At 30.9% G+C, this 19,996-nt stretch overlaps 1 protein-coding gene across 1 annotated transcript in view; it reads left to right on the forward strand.

Moving 5' to 3' along the window:
* The window catches only part of wnd (Mitogen-activated protein kinase kinase kinase 13 wallenda), a 35,637-nt gene that overhangs the window by 12,279 nt on the left and 3,362 nt on the right, over positions 1 to 19,996 (forward strand). The window contains exons 2-9 of the mRNA XM_011497418.1: positions 7,717 to 7,882; positions 16,931 to 17,199; positions 17,436 to 17,622; positions 17,998 to 18,189; positions 18,397 to 18,555; positions 18,662 to 18,929; positions 19,110 to 19,336; positions 19,570 to 19,888. Of these exons, the coding sequence (XP_011495720.1) occupies positions 7,746 to 7,882; positions 16,931 to 17,199; positions 17,436 to 17,622; positions 17,998 to 18,189; positions 18,397 to 18,555; positions 18,662 to 18,929; positions 19,110 to 19,336; positions 19,570 to 19,888 (1,758 nt within the window). The 5' untranslated portion in view covers positions 7,717 to 7,745. The remainder of the gene's footprint in view (positions 1 to 7,716; positions 7,883 to 16,930; positions 17,200 to 17,435; positions 17,623 to 17,997; positions 18,190 to 18,396; positions 18,556 to 18,661; positions 18,930 to 19,109; positions 19,337 to 19,569; positions 19,889 to 19,996) is intronic.

Consider the following 19,996-nt stretch of genomic DNA (forward strand, 5'->3'; position numbering starts at 1 on the left):
CGATATGCGAAGATGATGCGAGTGAAAGAGTCAAAGGCAAGCGGAAAAATCATTCGGCTGCGATTTATTGACAATTTTATCCCAATTTAATCCACGCTCATTAAAAGCATATGAGAGGTAAATTGGAAGGATTGTTACACGTACAATTGAGAGAGAGAGAGAGAGAGAGAGAGAGAGAGAGAGAGATAGACTTTTATCTTTTTATCGAAAGGTGTATGATTTTATGAAAGTCGGTATAATTATTAGCATTTTGAAATAAATAAAAAATATTGATTTATTTATTATCAATTCGATTAAATTGATTAGATTGAATTTGACATTATTGTTGATTATCATTAATATTATGTATAATGAATAATGAGCTTAATTTATGGATCTATATTAATTATGACTTCGTTGTAGCATATTTTACATTTTCATGGAATTTTCATTGTGTATCTTAACTTATCAGACGAAATCAAAATATGCCCTTTGCAAAATATAAATTGAATGGATGTAATCATCGTAACGATGCGATTCAAATGAAATATAAATGCAATAAAAATGAAATTTTCCCTCGCTTATATTAATACTATAATTTTCTATCCTATTTATTATGAATTTATGCTTATTACGATCACGATGCTATGTGAATTTAAGATTTGGCAGTATAGCGATAAGACGAAAAAGAAAAGAACCTTAATAAATAATGTCCCAACCAAATGGGCTGAGAAAATAAGTTCAGAAGAATATGAAGGTAAAAGAAGGCAGTAAAAACAAAAAATTCATACACAATTATTTCGACGTTCTTACGTATTAACTGAGATGGTTTTGTATATACGCGGTCCACTCGACGATTTACAAAAGGATGTACCCATGCGAAAGAATGTGCAACGGATGCGACAGAGACATTTTTCACTAGTCGTACAGTCTAGTTCTTGGACCCCATGTATTACGCTCTCCCCCACACAATTCGACCCCTGCGAGCGGGAGAAAATTCTGCACCGAGAGACGAAAATGCGCGGGTGAAAATTTTCCCGTTTATGGGCTCGGGGATGTTATATATGTTTTTTATTGGCGCTCAAGGTGGTCGTTAAAGTTATGCAGAGTACAATGGTGAGAGAGGAGAAAAATTTAAATTATTTTTTATGGCTTGAGACTTTTATGTATAAAATGCGGGAAGGCAAAAGTGTATGGTTTTATGACTGATTCGAGAATGAATTTCCGTAGGTGTTGGGAGCGCTGGGATACATGCTCAAAGAGATCAGCGAAGAAGGCTCTTACGCTCACACCAAAAACATTCTAGGATATTTTTCTTGACCATAATATAGAATTGTAATGTTATATCAATTATTTCATTAGTTCGCTATATTGTTTTTTTTTTTTTTTTTTATTTTGTAGGTTATCTCCGCTTGTACATTGTACAATTTTACCTAATTTCATCGACATTCGCTCAACCTTAATACGTCAAAATTAATACGATTAAACCCATGTCTTTTATGGATTCGAAGATCACGCTTTCTTACGTATTAAAATGTCTTTGTATGCAGCATTTCTTATTATTTCTCGAACAAACTAAGATGGAGCATTAACTATTTAACTAATATAAAGACTAAAAAATACCTATTTCCGATATTTAAGTACATTGTGATAATAAATGAAAGTTATTTAATTTATTTTTTGTCACTATTCGAGGGCTCACGTACAATATTAAGATTGTATTATCTATTGAATATTACATTAAAAAAATTGAATTTATATTTATTTTCAGCGTTAAAACTGCTTTATTATAATTAATAAACATTATTATACATTTAAGAAAAGCAATTTCAATATACCAATTTTTCAACCTTCTGTCGTATACAATAAAGAGTAGACATAAAAGTAGATATGATCAAATATTTACTTAAAACATCGCTTTTTCGTATTAATTATATCATCATGGAATATTAACAAGATTTTTTATTTTTTGATATATTTGTACTGCCTACTTTATGTAAACGAAGTCAGGTGTAGGTATTCGACGTGTTAATTCTTCAACAAACAAAATGCGAAAGAAAATTCACAATTAAAATAGAAGAATCATTAAATTTAATATGTTTTCCGCAACGAAAAATCTGCTCATTAATTTAACATTAACATTTTTATAGCGCACTACTCGAAGGCAATTATTTCTTATTGTAAATCCCAATCGATACTTCCATGACATATCATTGTTTTATATATAATAAATTTAATGTATAAGCAAATAAAGTAATGTGCTCATGTTAAGTTTTTAATGCAATAATAAAGTATACGAGTGCAAAAACGACATTAAAATATATAAGTGTATTTAATAAATTATTCGTAAAGCTATTAGAATCATTTAGAAAAGGGTTTTAAGGCCAAATCGATAGTAAAATATCGTAATGCCTGTTTTATTGGAGAAATAATAGTATTTAATCGAACGTCTTACAGAAACAAACTTTCATACAAATATCAAATAAAATGGTGCTCAATAAATACATTTTATTATGAATCTTTAACTTATTATTGCGCTAAGAAAAAGTATCCGTATATTAACTTAATTTTAAAAGAATTTTAAAACTACTCGACAACTTACTATCAAATAACATCAAATATGAAATTATGTCAATACTTTTAAGATCGAAGACCAAATAACGATTTATCGATCCAACAAATCCCGTTTAACTATCGCAAACTTTCACAAAGTATTTAAGTATCTCATATCTTTAAAAAATCAATAAGTTTTTTTTTTCCCCCACTCACACGTACTACCTTCGATCAATAAACAGTTAAAATAACTGCTCGCGCTAGCAAAATGACAAAGGGTTATCCCTGTGCTTAACGGGCTTGCGTGATTATTAAAGGGTGAGGTAAGAGCGAGTGAATCAGAGATCGCGAAAATCCAAGAAGAAGGAACTGTTCATCCGCGATCTTGAACTCGAAATTGTAGTGCTGACTTTTCCGAATCGCTTTAGCCGGATTCGCGAGAATTAGAGAAAAAACAAACAAACAAACAAAAATCGAGCAAGTTGCAAGAGCATATTCCTTTTATTACAGAAATATTAATTTTATTTTCTTACTTGCCTTGGACTTTAACGTAAAGCCATTTAGCACTTAAAGACGTTTTAAATGCGATAAATTATCAAAACTTATTTTTTACTTAAACTTCCCCACAACAAATGGTAATCTATTTATTTGTAATTATTAAAATTAAAAAATTGCTTATTGAAATTAGGATCTTATTGATTGAAAATATAAAGGATATTCATAATGTCGGGTAGTTCGTGCTCGTGACTTGATACAGTCGTAGTTCACAAAAATATAAGCAAATATAGTTTTTCACATAGCAAGTTCGTACAATTGTGATAAATATGTTAGTTATGCAATTACATTATATAAATAGTTATACAATATTTAGTTAAATATTAAGAGAATATAAAGTATATTGGCGTGTAAAATGTACTTTTGATAAATTTAAATACTTTTCATTTGACGTATTTGCAATTTTGATCATGAAATAAGGAATCTTTACAGTGTTTATATAATATAATTGAGAATAAATCATTATATATTAAATAATTTTATAATACGAATTATTATTAATACTATTTTTTTTAATAACTAATTAATGAAGTCTTTAAAATCAATGTCATTGGCTATACATTTTAAAAAGTGGATATATTCTAAACTAATACACATATATTAATGTTATTTTTTAACAGACCTATATGGTCTGTAGAAATAGGTTAATAATTTTTTTTTACTTATTATTATTATTTATTTTTTTTTTTTAATAAATCAGATAAAATGATATGAATATTAAATGCTATATTTCTATTTTATACAATAAACTTTCCATTTCTTAATTTTTTTTTTTTATAGTATATTATTTTATTGTGTATGCTTTTATTTGTTTTAATCAAATTATTAATAGATTTTTTATAAAATTTAAATATAGAGATTAAAAGAGAAAAATTTTTCTTTTTCATTCAGTCTCCAAATATTCATTTCTATAATAAACTATATCTTGATACAAATTATATATATATATATATATATATATATATATATATATATATATATATATATATATAAAAGAAAAAATATTTTAATTAGCAATACGAGTACCGTTTCAATATAAATTTTCTTTAACAAAAACATTAATTAGCTAAGTAATTAAGTAAATCGTTCAGGTTTTCAAATAAAAAATTCAATGCTTAGTTAGACAGATACAACAAGCAATGAAATAATTATATTTTGTATTTTTATATACGTGTATATTCAATAGAAACAAATGTACTTTCTTATAATACGGATAAACAGTTACGGAAGTATTGAAAACAAAAGACAAGAAATACAACAAGAATTACGAATTTCTGGTACACAATGCTCGCATTCCATAACGCTTAGTGTACCTTATGTGCCACCTGAAATTCCATTGGTTTTGATTCCCCTCTTTACGTCACATACGTATAGTACGAGATACGTATTAATGGTGAATACAAATTTATACTATATTTTGTGTAACAGTTTCATTATATAATTTAAAATAAGTACATGGAATATAAATTATATTTCTTACATTAATAGTATGTAGGCAACTATAGGTACTATATATGTCTTAAGAAAAAATTAGCTAAATTATCTTCTGTATGTTTAATAAAAACGTATAACAATTTATACATATTGATACATAATCATATTATTTATTATGAAATTTCATTGAAAATTATTTCATTAAAGATTTAAGAACAAAAATAATTTATTTGTTTTTTTTGTTTGTATATAAAAGTAATTTTTGTATGTCGAATATTTATGTTGAAATGTCAAATTTACTTATTCACTTATTATTGATATAGAATGTAAATTAAAATATTTTAATTAACTAATTAGGAAAATATAAGGTTCAGTAAATTTTTTAAAAGTTGACGAGCGATATTTATAATTAAATGGCAATTAAAGTGAACTACTTGCAAATTATAAAATATTAATACAATTAATAATAATGATAAAAATCATATCAATAAAGTGGAGCGTTACGGTATAAAAATTACAAAAATTAATTCTTACTTATTTAACCAATTATGCAATATATATTTTAATGTAAATTAATTTTCATATAATTTTTTATAATTATATATATCGTTCAAATTAAAAATACATACTTAGTAAATAAAAGTTTACTTGATTAAAGAAATTAAAAAAACATTTATAAATATATAACGGAACAATTAAATTAAAAATATAGAATTATCTTATTTTCTTTTCAATGCAATTTTCTTCAGATTTAAAAAAAAAATACATTTTGCAATCCTGACATGATAAAATAATTGAGACTTTCGTGGATAACTATTTACATGCATGATAATTAAAGGTAATGAAGGGTAACATTAAATGAAAAACTAATTTAAGCTAAAATTAATTTCATTATGAAGTTATATAAAATATATAAATAATAATATTAAACTCATGGCGCTCTATATTTATCTCCTACGGTACTTAAGCTGAAACTAAGCAGTTTCTAAAAAATTGAAAAGTAAATTTAAGAATAAATTTCATTTATTTGCAATGCCTCTTTACATTCGTTTTCGACCCTGAAACATACGCGGTTGCACCGTTTCACGCGTCGACTCAACTGTGCAGACTTTCACATCGTAAAAATGCTCGCGATCGAGGTTATTTTTACCGCAGTTAGACCATACGACGAAATTATATAGTTTTTTTCTTTCCTCTCGCTCCCTCCCCTCCCCAATCTCCCCCATCCCTCTCATCTCCCACTCACGTTACTCTTCTTCGCACTCTCGATCTTTTTTCAAAAGATCCTTATCGTTTTTCTAAAAATGAATCCTAAAAATAATTATTTCGTGATTAGCACATCCGACGTCCAATAGCAAAAGTTGCCTTTGCATAGATAAACTTTAGAGAGTAGAAAAAGTCCAAGAGAAATAGAATCATAATTAGTATTAGAATATATTAGTATTTTACATATTAATGCTTTACACATTCATAAATACACTTCGTTCGCCCCCCCCCCTCCCCGCCCGCCCGCCCCGGTCTCTCGCTCTTTTATGCGCTTTTTCCCTCTACATATTTAATTATCTACACAGTATTAAAAATAATATTATTTAACTTCTTATTATAACATATAGATGATAGTTGATAATAATCATTTCAATTTTATTTACAATACTTTAAAAGAACTTAGGTAAAAATTCAGTCTGCATCCTAATTAAATATCCAAATACGGATTAATTTAATAAAATATTCGAGTAACTGCAAAAGCTTCGTAATAAAAAATTGGACGAATATCTTAAATAATTAAAATTGCATCGCTATAATTGAGTTCTTGATAAGATGAATAATCGAGGAGTATGATATATTGATTGAAAACTTTATAATATTTGTAATGTTTTTGCCAAAACAATTATTCCTCGTTTCAATAAGTACGAATTATTTTCAATAAAAATTTGGAAATGTTACGCACGTAAAAAATGCGCGTGTAATCGTTTGCATAAAAATCACGAGCATTCTTAATCGGCTAATTGAAAAAAAAAAAGCGATTTCCTTCTTTTTCAACGAAATGCCTTTCGCACATAAATTCGCGATACATCTTCGCAACAATCTCAGGATAAAAAGTATATTTAACCATTAAATTTCTTTTTTCTTCCAGCATCTTTCTCTTGTCTTTCTACACTCAATGACATTGCACGCGTCTGGTGGAATGCCTTGCACCAGAAATTTATATCCTCGTTTGATGTGACTATTCATCCTACACAGTTTCTCTGCATCCATATAATCTGGGTCGAGTCGATACCCCTTTTTATTATTTATCTAAATCTAAATCTAAAGCTGAATATAGTACTTATATTATACCGAGGAAACAAAATGTATTTCACTCCCATAAAAAGTTCTTATAGACCAAAAATAAATTAAATGCGGCTTCCGTAGTTCGCTAAAAGTAATATTCGAGTAGAACTATCCTGTCGCACTATTGCATATTTAATTTAAAGATATATTCGCTTCAACGTATTGTGTAATCTTTGTGGATTCAGCGAATCTATAATGCTGATCTTCGTATCATCTCGTCTGCTGAATATTAGATTAAATAAAGAGCTCTATTAAGAAGTTAAAGAGTTCTTCAAACTATGGCCTATCCACGTTAATATATTCCTTATGCTAGAATTAGAAAATAAAATTTACGATATTATGCGCAATATCATACATACAATATATAGAGTAACCAAATTTTCTTAGCCGAAAGTAAATGATTCTAGTCAATAATTTGAAAAATGCTTAAGTACCTTTGTCTATATAAAATATACTTTAAAAATATACTGTATGCATGAAATACTTTTGAAGCACAACGATTTTTCAACATTAATTACTGCCTAACCTCACACTTACATCCACGTTTGTAAAAGTATATTTTCAATTTAAAACGCAGCCTAATCGATTGCGAAGTAGCTCGTATAAGGAGAACCTACTTTGCAAACGGATCTCTATTACGCCCGATCGTTACCATTCATTTACCAGCAAATCGATAAAATTATTTAAAGCAAATGGTAAGCGCCGGTAAAGTTAACAGTAAATAGCGGACTTTCCCAACTCGCGCGAATCCGCCTGCGGGAAAAATCGAGCAGCTCCCTCAAAGTCGTCTATGTGATTCGCCTAAATGATTACGGAGCAAAGCGCAAGGGGAAAGGAACTAACGAGATGCATCGATGCTTTCAGGATTGTCGGCGTCGGCCTGCCAGACGAAGATGCGTACGCCGGCCGAGACCGAGGCCCTCGGTCAGCCGGAGAGCTACGGTATCGGCAAATTCGAGGTCCAGGAGGAGTCGACGTCGCCGGTAGTACTGCAGGCGGCCTCCCAGCCGGACGCTTCCTTTCCCAACAGGTGAGCCCTACAAGGCCAATTGTACCGCCCGTCCATCGAGGCCCTCCAGCCCCGAGACCTTTGCCGCGGCTACAACGCCACGACGCCTCCGCGACTCCTCGGTATTTTTGTCCATTCGGCCTCTCTTAAACGAGACAGCGCACGTGCGCGAAAGTGTGTCAATGCAGCTGCAGCGGATCTTCGTCTGACAGATTGGTCATTTTACTTTTTCGCTTTAATTCGGCTGAATGTTGAGTAAGCCGTCACCGAGGAATATTTTATTGCTTTGTTTTGAATCAGACGATCTGGCGATTGTCATTGGTTTGGTTTTTTTTTTTTTTTTTTTTTTTTTTTCTTTTTAAATATAATAAACAAAATAATACCGCAATCTCGCTCTCTCTTTCTCTCACTCTCTCTCTCTCTCTCTCTCTCTCGATATTTCACTAAACTTTTGCATATTCCTTCGTTCGTCAGTGGTGCATTATAGAGTCAGAATGTGAACGCGCGATAGTCTATTTTTGGGGAATTAATTGAATGGTTCCTCAAGTTTTCGTGAATAGAAAGGCTTTTCGCGTAGCTCATGATGCCGCGAAGCTCATTGCTTCGAATCGAGACGATTTTTACAATATCCGATATAAAGTAGCGGATCCATAATTCAAATATCATTCGCAATTATGTATTTCACGCACTTTAGGATTTATAGTCGTTTCCTCAACACATATCATTACAACATAAATTAATACTAATAATTATTGTTTATTAGTGCCTTAAATGTCGCGAATCGATATGTTTTAATGCTTAATATAAACTATATCGATAGGCTTATAAAACATTGGCAGAATAAAGTAAATAAATAAATAATGTACGGAGAGCATAGTCGTTTGAACGATTGAAGGCACACGGCAACCTACACAATATTACGCAATGCGGCAAATTTTAATTTAAAAGGCAATAAAAATTTTAATTAAAAAAAATCATTGTTAATTTGGAGTGGCGAGTGAGTGAGTAAGTAGGGAACGGCTTGAAGAAATTCGCCCTTCTCCAGCCTAAATTATTAAAAAAATTCCATTAAACATTACAGCCTGATGATACAGCCTTCATCGGTATATCTTTAAAGCTTATATAACATGACGATAAAAATTAATCCAGCGTTATATTTGACAAATGATTAAACGCGAGTCCTCGAGCCTAAGAAGCGACAAGTTCGATAATGAGCTACTGCCTGCAGGTGAAAAGCAAATGATATAATAAATCTTCCCGATGAGAGTAAACGTAAAACGTTAAACGTACTGTATTGTAAGGCAAATTGTCAGGCAGAGTAGGTGTAATTATTGGAATATCGAGAAAAATAGAAATTAACAATAAAAAATAATAAAAATAAAAAAAACAACAACAACAAAAAAGAAGAAAATAATTAAAAATAATAAGAAGAAACAAAGATGATGTCAATTATGATGACGAAGAAGAGAAGAGGCTTGGCTGTAGCGTCGAAAACCATGTTGCCAGCAACGACAGCGACAACGCTCGTGTCCTTGATCCCTTCTCTGGAAAGACGACGAAGCGTCGTTGTGCGTGAAAACGAGAGAACGCAGACCGAAAAAAGAAATGAGAAAAATGAGAGGAAGAGAGGAACGGAAAAAGGAGGAAAATAAAAGTAGTCGCGCGATACGAAGCGATGTTAATTCTCTTAGTCTAAGAGGATATTGTGCCTATGTATCGACGCTTATGTATCAAGTGACAAAAGAAAAAAATAATGAAAGAAAAGAAAGAAAAGAAGAAGAAATAAGGATTTTCTCCGATTGTTAAAAAATTTCCGAAATTCTTTATAAAATAATGGAATTAATATAATTTTATAGTTTAATATTATGCTAAAAGTGTTTGTACAAAAGTCGCCGCAACATTTATTTATTGCAATTTCATTTCTTCCTCCTGAAGCTATATTATTTTATAATACCTTAGTATAATAATTCTCGCGTTGAGTGAATTATTCGAACAAATTCAAGTGCGATCACCTAAATTCTCGCGATACTATCAAGCCGAAAGGAACGAATATTTCTAAAAAAAATCCACTGCTATTTCACTCGCGTAAGCCATGTTATTAAAAATATCTGAGTAAAATGCCCAAAGAGAGACACCAGGGAAGAGATATTGGCTGCGTTCGACAAAGGAAGAGGAAATGTTTGAATAATCATAGTGGGTGCTCTTAAGAAAATTCATAAAAGGATTATCGCGATGACCCACGTAGCGAAAGAAAACTTTGTGTGTCCGCGTACACCTGTCGGCAGCTTAGGTGGACGAGCAGAATAGCAAACGTTGAAGTTGCTCGGTCGTTCAAGGACCAGCGTCCCTGCCCCTCCCCCCGTACCCCTGTACATCTTCTCATCTTCGTCTCTCTCCATCGTCTGCTGTTTTTATAACGGGTGTAAAGCGCGCACGGGACATCCGACAGCCTAACAACCAATTGCTGTTTCGATAACCAAACGCTTTTCACTTCACTTCGATACACAACTACAACTATCAAGTCGCGCGCTTCCTAGTATGAAAAAGCCATGTTAACTCGTGTAGTGGATTTATGTGTCCGGCTTGGATGTAACAGAAATTGTTTACAATTACCTCGTGCACAATTGGCGAAAGAGCTATCTCACCGCGGTTAGGATAGATAACGGGAATCGAGGTGATGAAAGCTAACATTAGCTGCTTATTCAGCACTCCTTAAGCATATCTTCGCCATTTCATTAAAATTTTATGTTAATATTATACTTTCCGATATATTGCACGATTACGATTGTATGGTAGCTATGGTATAAAGAGCAGTGGCTGTACTTTAAAATAAAATAAGACAACTGTTTAGTAAATAATTTACTCGACGAATTTAAAACGAATAAGAGAAAACAGGCTAATATAGACTTACAGATGCATATTTACAATATTCGTAAACCTCTGTTTGCAATAGTTTGGAAACATTTTTCTTAATATTATATGATCCCTAATGCTCATAGACAGATAGATAAAACTTTTATTCAATTATCTTTAGAATAATACTTTAAAAACTCGTGTATGAAAATTATCTTAAATTATTTCGTTATTTCACAGTCAATATTAATATTTATAAACTGCGTATTATAATAATCGTAGCAAATACATTATTCGCACGTATTTGGAATATTATTTGTATTTTCCATTTTAATTCGCACGTGACTGGTAATCAAATTTTTTTATATTTACGGCGGTATGTAATGAAATGTAAACAAACATTTTTAATTTATTGATAAGATTCAATATCAACGCCACTTTTACAATTACTTCTAACAATCGATAGAATTATTTCTGCATGAGTACGGTTAAACCTTAGATGCACCTCATTATTTTTACAATATTTTAAGTAATTCATAATACTATCCAAAATAAAAAATTTTATTCGTTTCTTAGATTATGTATTACTGGAGAGCGCGCGCGCGCGCACATGTACACCCTCGTTCGCTTTCGTGCACAATTTCATAATAAATAGTTGTAAATACATTAAATTCTGAAGAAGAAAAAAATATAAAATTAATATAAGAATTCAATAAAAGTTTAAATTACGAATGGCGTAAACGTGTTATTAAAAATTGATAATATACAATTAACTCCGTTACAACCAATAATTCGTAAACAACAATAAAAACTATTTGCCTGGTTGAATGATGAATAAATAATATGATCATTATTGTACAAACTTAAAAGCATTAACGTAATTTAAAAAGCATAAATAATTGCTGCATTGTTTACTAAGTAAAATCAATCTACATCTATATTTGATTTATATTTACATTTATATTATGCTTACATAACATAAGTATAATATAAATATAAATAGTACAATATTATAAAACATTTCGCATATAAAATAGTTCATATATATATATATATATATATATATATATATATATATATGAAATGTATATGTAACAGTAAAATATCGGTTGCCAATATTTTAAAATATCGTTTATTATTTTAAATAATAATTTCCAATTAATTTTTTAACATTCACACGTGATGATTAATGCTTTTTTATAAATGGAGTTTGCAAGTATTAAATAAAACTTACAATTAAATAATCACGTGTTGTTAGATTCAAAGTATCGTAAACATCGTCATTTGCATTTTTACTTATAGGGTTTGATGTTCATTAAAATCACTTCTATTAAAGGCAACTTGTTCAAATGAGTTTGTAATTATAAAAAATAAAAAATATTAATTAAAATTGTGCTTGAATTGGGCGTGAGTAACGCAATAACTAACTATAATACGTCCAGTACTTTAAACCTGCACAATAGCCATTGACAAAAGTTTCCCTGATTACGCATTTCGCATTAACTCTAAAAATGAGTTAATGCACGTACGTCTATGAATAAACTCGCAGATGCACGTGCATGTATGATATACGCAATAGTAGCATAAAAAATATAGTATGCTGAATTAACGGAGGTCATATTAAATTATTAAAAATCGTATGAGATCGTGCAATTGCGAGAAAGGAGCTTTTTTTTATTGAGTTGTTTCAGTGTTTGACGATACTTTTAACAAATTCAATGTTTGTAATATTTTCAGCAGTCTTTTGTTGAAAATTAAAATGATACGTGTGCGCCGTTGGACTTAATATCAGCATATTGTATTTAATGGAAACAAATGATCGGTAGATATATGTTAATTTTTTGTTTTACTCATACGATGTAGAAGATTGCCGATTACGATAATTGATCGTATTAATATGCCATACATGTGACGTTATTGCTAAAGATATTAAAAATTATATTGTAAAAGTCACAGAATTGTAAAATCACTACGTCTTCTAATACCATTATATAGAAATGCGGCAGTTGTTAATAAATATGTGTGTGTAGATCGAAAAAGTCATCTATAAATCGTAATTTGCAAAATTCATTAAATTATTCTAATTTCAAAGTGCATCCGACGACCTGTTATAATTTTTTAAATTAAAATAAATAAAATTTATTATTAGATATAATAAACTCATCTATCCTTCTCATTGACTATCACTTTCCTCTTTCATTTTCATCAACTAATATTTCACATAAATTTTTTACATTTAAAAGTTTTCCTTTATAGATTGAATGCCCAAAAAATTTCAACTATTTGCCGATCATAGCAGAAATATTCTTTCTCATTATTAAAAATTTTAGATAATCAATAATCAAGGACTATAGATTTTGAGTTCAATTTAATGATAAAAAATAATATAGCTAATATGGGAGAGAGGTATTAAGAAAATTGTACTAGAACAGATTTAAAAATTCAGAATTTCATAATGATTACATAATTAATATATGTATTGTATTATTTTACCGGAATATTCGATTGATATTTTTTGATTTTAATTTTCCGTGGTAATTATAGCAATAAAAATTATGTAACAAAATAGTAACATTTTCTATATTCAATTTAATATACTTTTTTGCTCATATATATCTTATCACAACTTACATAATAGTATAGTTGAAGATTCTATTTGTACACAATAATATTCGCTATTTTACTTACAAAAAATCTTTTAATACGTTACTTATTTAAAATATCTCTAAACATCAGATATCAATAGAAAACTTTTTTTTAAATAAAATGACAAATTAATTATAGTTATAACAAATGAATGATCAAATTAAGCAAGAATCCTCGCACTTTTATTAACGACGATAAGAAGCATGAATTGAAGTGTCAAATGAGCATGTAGTTGTTCGCTGTTTTTATCAATGAAATTAAATTTTAACAACTATGCTAAGCAAGTAAATGAAAAGTTATTATTTTGTTCAAAGTGTAGTATTTTCCTATTTGTTGAAATATTACTTGCAAAGATCAATTAGTTTTTACGTGAAGTAGAAACATGTGTATAGTGAAGGTCAACTAGTTTTAAGTCACTTACTTGAATTATGTAAATTGAATTTCGGGTTTTATTTCGTTGCGCGAAATAACTCATCATTTATCATGAACCTATCGAACGAAAAGATTATTTCTACATTTTCATAGGATATTGTAACCCTTCAGAATTTCAATATATTTTTCATTTTAGTGTTTTTAATAAATTTTTATTCTTCAGCGTGATTGGCACATAAAGAACTTTATCGTATAATTTTTTTGACACTACAAATGTATTTAATATTTATTTGTTATTATTATTTTTTTTTTTTTTTTTTTTTTTTTTTTTTTTTTACTATTTATTATACACATTTAATACCATTTATGTTAAATTTTAATGAATTTTAAATTAATCGTATATATTTTTTATTATCCTAAAAATAATGACATTTTCGATTATAATATTTATCAATTTGTTTAAATGAATGTTTTGAATGTGGCACGTAATTAAATTGGAAATTTTTTATAAATAAAAATCCGATATTTCCTTATTAAAATTTCGTCGATTCAAGGAAAATGTTGGAATTTAACATTTAAGTATTTATTACAAAGTGACATATTGCTTGGGCATTTTAATAATGAAAACCCTAAGTTATTACGTATATTAAACTTTACTTTCCCGAGTATAAAAGTCACTGCGAAACAATATAATAATAAACTTGTTGCGTGGGTGTATATGTGCGTTACGTGTGTGTTTCGAAAAATATTGATAGTTCATGTTTTTGGTAGAATACGCATAAACAGATCCGCGTGTAAAATGATAACCGAGCAATCAACACAAAATCTCGATATTACAAATGCATGCACATAGATCTCTTGGCGCGCATTGAATATTACCTAATAAAAACAAATTGAAATGTCTATTAATTATCTCTTCTCTATTACAATCTCAAACCGTGCTATTGTGCACTGCAATTCAATATAATTGTAATTTATTAGTTTTCGATAGCTAATTTCTTCTCTTTAAATAGAAATATTAACAAACTGTTGACAATATATGTATATATATATATATATATATATATATATATATAATTGAATGAAATAGTCGACTTATTCTCGGCCTTAATAAGATTTGATTTTAATGCAATCAAAGGGAAAGGAATATGCTTTTACAAGCATGATCCATTGAAAATTTTAATATTTCTAAACTATCGAATGCGCACATCGTCTAATTAACAGGCAGGCAGATTAATGCCAAAACATAACCTTAAACGAAACATTCGAGCATCTTTTCACAAAGCAAAAACTGATTTTCATTTAAAAATTGATCAAACACCTACTAAAAGTGCACATAATCACGATAAAATACACAGGTTCCACTCTACTTTTATATCTCTGTTGCACGTGTTATAAGCTCCATAAAATAAAAGGAGATGGGGAGAGCATTGAATATATATGACGTACACTGCTCGCTTAAAATGCTCAAGGAGAGAGAAAAAAATAGAGACGAATTGTCGTGAAAACAAAAGTGAGAGAGAGAGAGAGAGAGAGAGAGAGAAAGAGAGAGTAGGAGAGAGAACAGGGAGATAGCAGATGGATATATATATATATATAGAGAGAGAGAGAGAGAGAGAGACATGTAGTGCGTGCGGGTGTGCGTGCTTGAGAGCGCGAGAGCGATCAAGAGATCGTGGGAGGGGAGAATGAAATGGGAGAGAGAGAGAAAGAGAGAGAGAGAGAGAGAGAGAGAGCGAGACGACAGTCTGCCGAACGCTTGCGGCGCCTCTTTAGCTTTCGTTTCTCGCTTGTGTCGATCCGCGACTTCTGTACTTTTTTTAACGCGTTAACCGAACTAACGACTACAACGACGACGACGACGACGCGCCCGACGAAGCAATAACAGCAACAGTGGCGTCGTCGTTCTCTCGAAGTGCGTTCACCACGTTCTCCTGTCTGTTCTGCCCATATGTTAAGCGCGGTAGGATGGTGCTTACGCGCTTTTTCCTCAGAAAATCTGAGGGTCAAGAAGAAGAGCATCGTCGTGACGTCCTCGCTAATGGCAACGTTGCCACTAGGTGAGCACAAACCTTGTCTTCGTGATTAACTTTTTCAGCTCTTTGAGCTCCCACTTTTTCTCCAACGATCAAATTACTGATTGTTAATTGGCCTTTTTGATAACAGCGATACTGTACCACTAATTTGGTTAGGAACAGCGATAGGTAGATGATTATTATTGCTCCGTGTGCCAGGATAAGACATTATTGTGACAGTATTTGTATTTAAATATACTTGCTGATTATGGGAATAAACGAATATTGTTGTTATCGTGAATTAATTGCAACATTCGGAAAAGTATTAAAGTAGATTTTTTACATTATTAACCATTCTTTATGTCAAGCATAATTCATAAATATATATATATATATATATATGCATACATACATGCATACATACACACACACACACGCATACACACGCACACGCACTCGCGCACACACATAATATTATAAAATTAGTTGTAGTATATAAGTATAAATACGTCTGTTCCTCGATTATTTACTATGCAGTTATAATAAATTTTAATACTATTTTAAATTTAACATGTTTTAATTTTATTGCTATAATACAATGTTTATACTTTGTGTATAAGAGAGATAAGCTTTTCTATTGCTATATTATTATTCAATTATTCAAAACGTTAATCTATAATAATAATTCTATTGTAATTAATGTAATTGTAAGTGATGTAATTAATATAAAATTCATAAAAACTGTTGGTTCTAGGAATGTTAACGCAAAGTGAAAAGTTCAATAATTTGTAAATACATATCGAACGAGCATGTTATTTATTTTATTTTTAATATATCGAGTGTTAGTTATATTATGAGAATTGGGAAGCTTATAACAATATTTCAATAATCACCATTAAGCTTTTATTATTTTTCGATTAAAGTAACTTAAGTAAAAGCATTTGTAAATAATTTGTAAATATCTGAATTTTTATCAGTAACTTTTTAGTTAATTTTTGTTTTTTAATCTTAACGTATCTTTTAAACGTATATCAACGGTTATATAATATAAATATCATAAAACGGCTCTGTGCTCTTATCAAAAATGATATTCTGTAATGAGTACACGATAGAGACAATGTAAGTACTGTAGACTCGCATATAGATGACTGTCAATTAAAATATATTTTGTATTTGCTTTCAGTATGATGTGTATTCAAGATGAATTGGGACAACTTAGCACCATAGCCGGAGATCCAGTACTTAGCGTAACGCATAGAGTTCAAATTCCAAACTGCAGCAACATTAATTCAGAAAGCAATACAGATTCCAGCGAATCGACAAATAAACCAACGGTTGCGCCCGAAACTGTTTATTCCCAAAGACCATTCGCTTGGATAGCGGGATGCATGCAACCAGTCTTTAATTTGATTAATAAAGTCACTTTTAGTGAAAAGATTAAAGGAAGTCAAAGTAAGTTAATTAGGAATAATATTTTGAAAGTTTTGCAAAGTCATGGTAAATTCAAGTTATAATAAATGTATTTTTATATATGGTAGAAGAGAAAAATTAGACAAGTTCCGTCTACATTGTTGTTGTTAGTTTTTTTTTTTTTTTTTTTTTTGCTTTTTGCTTTTTGCTTTATACCAACAACGTAATTTCGAATAGAAGCATATAAAGAAAGTCATAGGAATATCATAATCTTACAGCCGATGACTGGGAGATACCTTTCGAATACATCAGTGAACTCCAATGGTTAGGATCTGGTGCTCAGGGAGCAGTTTTCAGTGGGAAATTAAAAAAAGAAATCGTAGCTGTCAAAAAAGTGAGAGAACCTCGAGAAACCGATATACGACATCTTCGTAAACTTAATCATCCAAATATCGTACAATTTAAGTAAGTTAGAAAAATGACAAATAATCAAAATATTTGGGAGAAAGTGAAAATTAATTTATTTTATTTTTAAAATATCATTTAGATTATTATGTTTGTTTTTCGTTTTGATATTACTTTCGGTATCATTGTTGATTTTGTCACTGAATTTTACAATAAAATATCCATAAATTGATAAACTAAAAGTTTTGCTACAAGTTATTGATTTTGTTTTCTTTGCCAATATTGATTTAATTAATAAATAAATTGCGGTCTATTATTTAAGTAAATTGATTAATTTTGCTTGGAGATTGAATTTTATAACTAATAGATTCCATTATCAGTTAAAGTGGTATACGATATAGTAAAGTTTTTCTAATTAATCAATTATTTTTTCAGAGGCGTATGTACACAAGCTCCATGTTATTGTATAATAATGGAATTCTGCCCTTCGGGTCCACTATACGATCTACTCAGAGCAGGAGAATCGGTTCCACCTCCTCGGCTATCATCTTGGTCAAAGCAAATAGCAGCGGGCATGAGATATTTACACGATCACAAAATAATTCACAGAGATTTGAAAAGTCCAAAGTATGTTGAATAAATGTTAATTCACGTAGCAGGACAGTTCTGTTAAATTAAAATACTTTTCACGTAATTTTATCATTGATCTAAAAGCAATATTGAACTGCCTCGCAAGCCATATAAATCTTCGATTTACCATAAATACATACAATGAATATACAATACACAATTGACTATGAAATCCATAGACATAAATTATTGTTGTTATTTTAGTGTTTTAATTGGACGCGAGGAAGTTGTGAAAATAAGCGATTTCGGCACTAGTCGCGAGTGGAATGAAAAAAGTACGAGAATGACCTTTGCTGGAACAGTCGCGTGGATGGCGCCTGAAATTATTAGAAACGAGCCGTGTTCTGAGAAAGTGGATATTTGGTAAAAAGCAAAAAAAAAAAAAAAATTCATTATATCTTTATAATTCTTCCTAAGTTTCGGCGATTAAACTCCGGCAGCTAACGCGGCGACAATTTAATATCAATAGGTCATACGGCGTAGTATTGTGGGAACTTCTTAGCGGCGAAATACCGTATAAAGACGTAGACTCATCGGCAATAATGTACGGAGTTGGTAATAATTCGCTTCGCTTACCAATTCCAACGACCTGCCCCGATGGTTATAGAATTCTGGTTGAGCAATGCTGGGCGGCAAAACCAAGAAACAGGCCATCGTTCAAGCACATCGAAATGCATTTACAAATAGCGGCTGTCGAGCTCGAAAGTACTACGCAAGATGAATACTTTAGAGCTCAGGTAATAATCATATATTAACATTCTGCAAATCAATAACAGGCCTGGGGCTTTATAATTATATCCTTCCAATGTCTCGTATTATCATTTAATGCGTTAAATGTGACGATTTCAATTTAATCCGACAAGCCTTGAGCGTTAATGGCGAGAGTGAAAAATCTACTTACAACATTGCCTTTGCAGCAAACATGGAAAGAAGAAATCAGAGAGCACATGAAACAAATACAGAGCGACAACTCGAGTAGTCCTCGTTTCGAAGCGGACTTGATACGTCGACGTGAGGACGAATTACGGCACGCCCAAGATATCCGAGAACATTACGAACGTAAACTGGAGCGCACCAACAATCTATACATGGAACTAAGTGCTGTTTTATTGCAACTCGAACAGCGCGAAAGGGACGTGATGAAGTAAGATTAATTTTCATAGTAGTAGTTTCTTAGTAAGTAGTTAAATAATAAGTCTATTGTTGTACAATTTTAATCGAATGGGAGGGGGAATGTAATGGCAACGCGCATGGCGAATTCGAAGCATCGCTTTTCTATACATTTATCACACCAGACACCTTATCGATTGATTTAGAAATTATTTCACGAGAAATATCAAAATCTTGAGATTTAATAGCGAATTACCTTGTCAAAAGGAGAGAACAACAGTCTGGGCACAAACAAAGCAAGAAGCGAATAGTCCATCCCCTACTGAAATGCCAAGAGCGACTTAATCGTCGGCGCAATACGACCATTCAGTTTTCTTCGTCGAATCCCACATCGCCGCTCTCGCCGGCAAATTTGCCACTGAGCCCCGTAAAGGCGACTCTCTGCACGCAGCTGAACGATGCCAATAAGCCCGAGACTGTCATATTGCCCAATAGCTTTAAGCAACGAAAATTCCGACATCGACGGGTGGGCTCTGGCTGCGGTATTAGTTCTAGTCCAAGATCCAGTCCTCAGCGAGAACGAAAAGTGAGCTTTAGTTCAAATTTATACATTTTTTCAAATAAATTATTCACATTTTTATTTCCCTCCCCCCCCCCCCCACCCCCCCCTCCCCCGTTTTTTTTTTTTTTTTTT

The sequence above is a fragment of the Ceratosolen solmsi genome, unplaced genomic scaffold, assembly GCF_000503995.2.
Source record: "Ceratosolen solmsi marchali unplaced genomic scaffold, CerSol_1.0 scaffold47, whole genome shotgun sequence".
NCBI classification, from domain to species: Eukaryota; Metazoa; Arthropoda; class Insecta; order Hymenoptera; family Agaonidae; genus Ceratosolen; species Ceratosolen solmsi.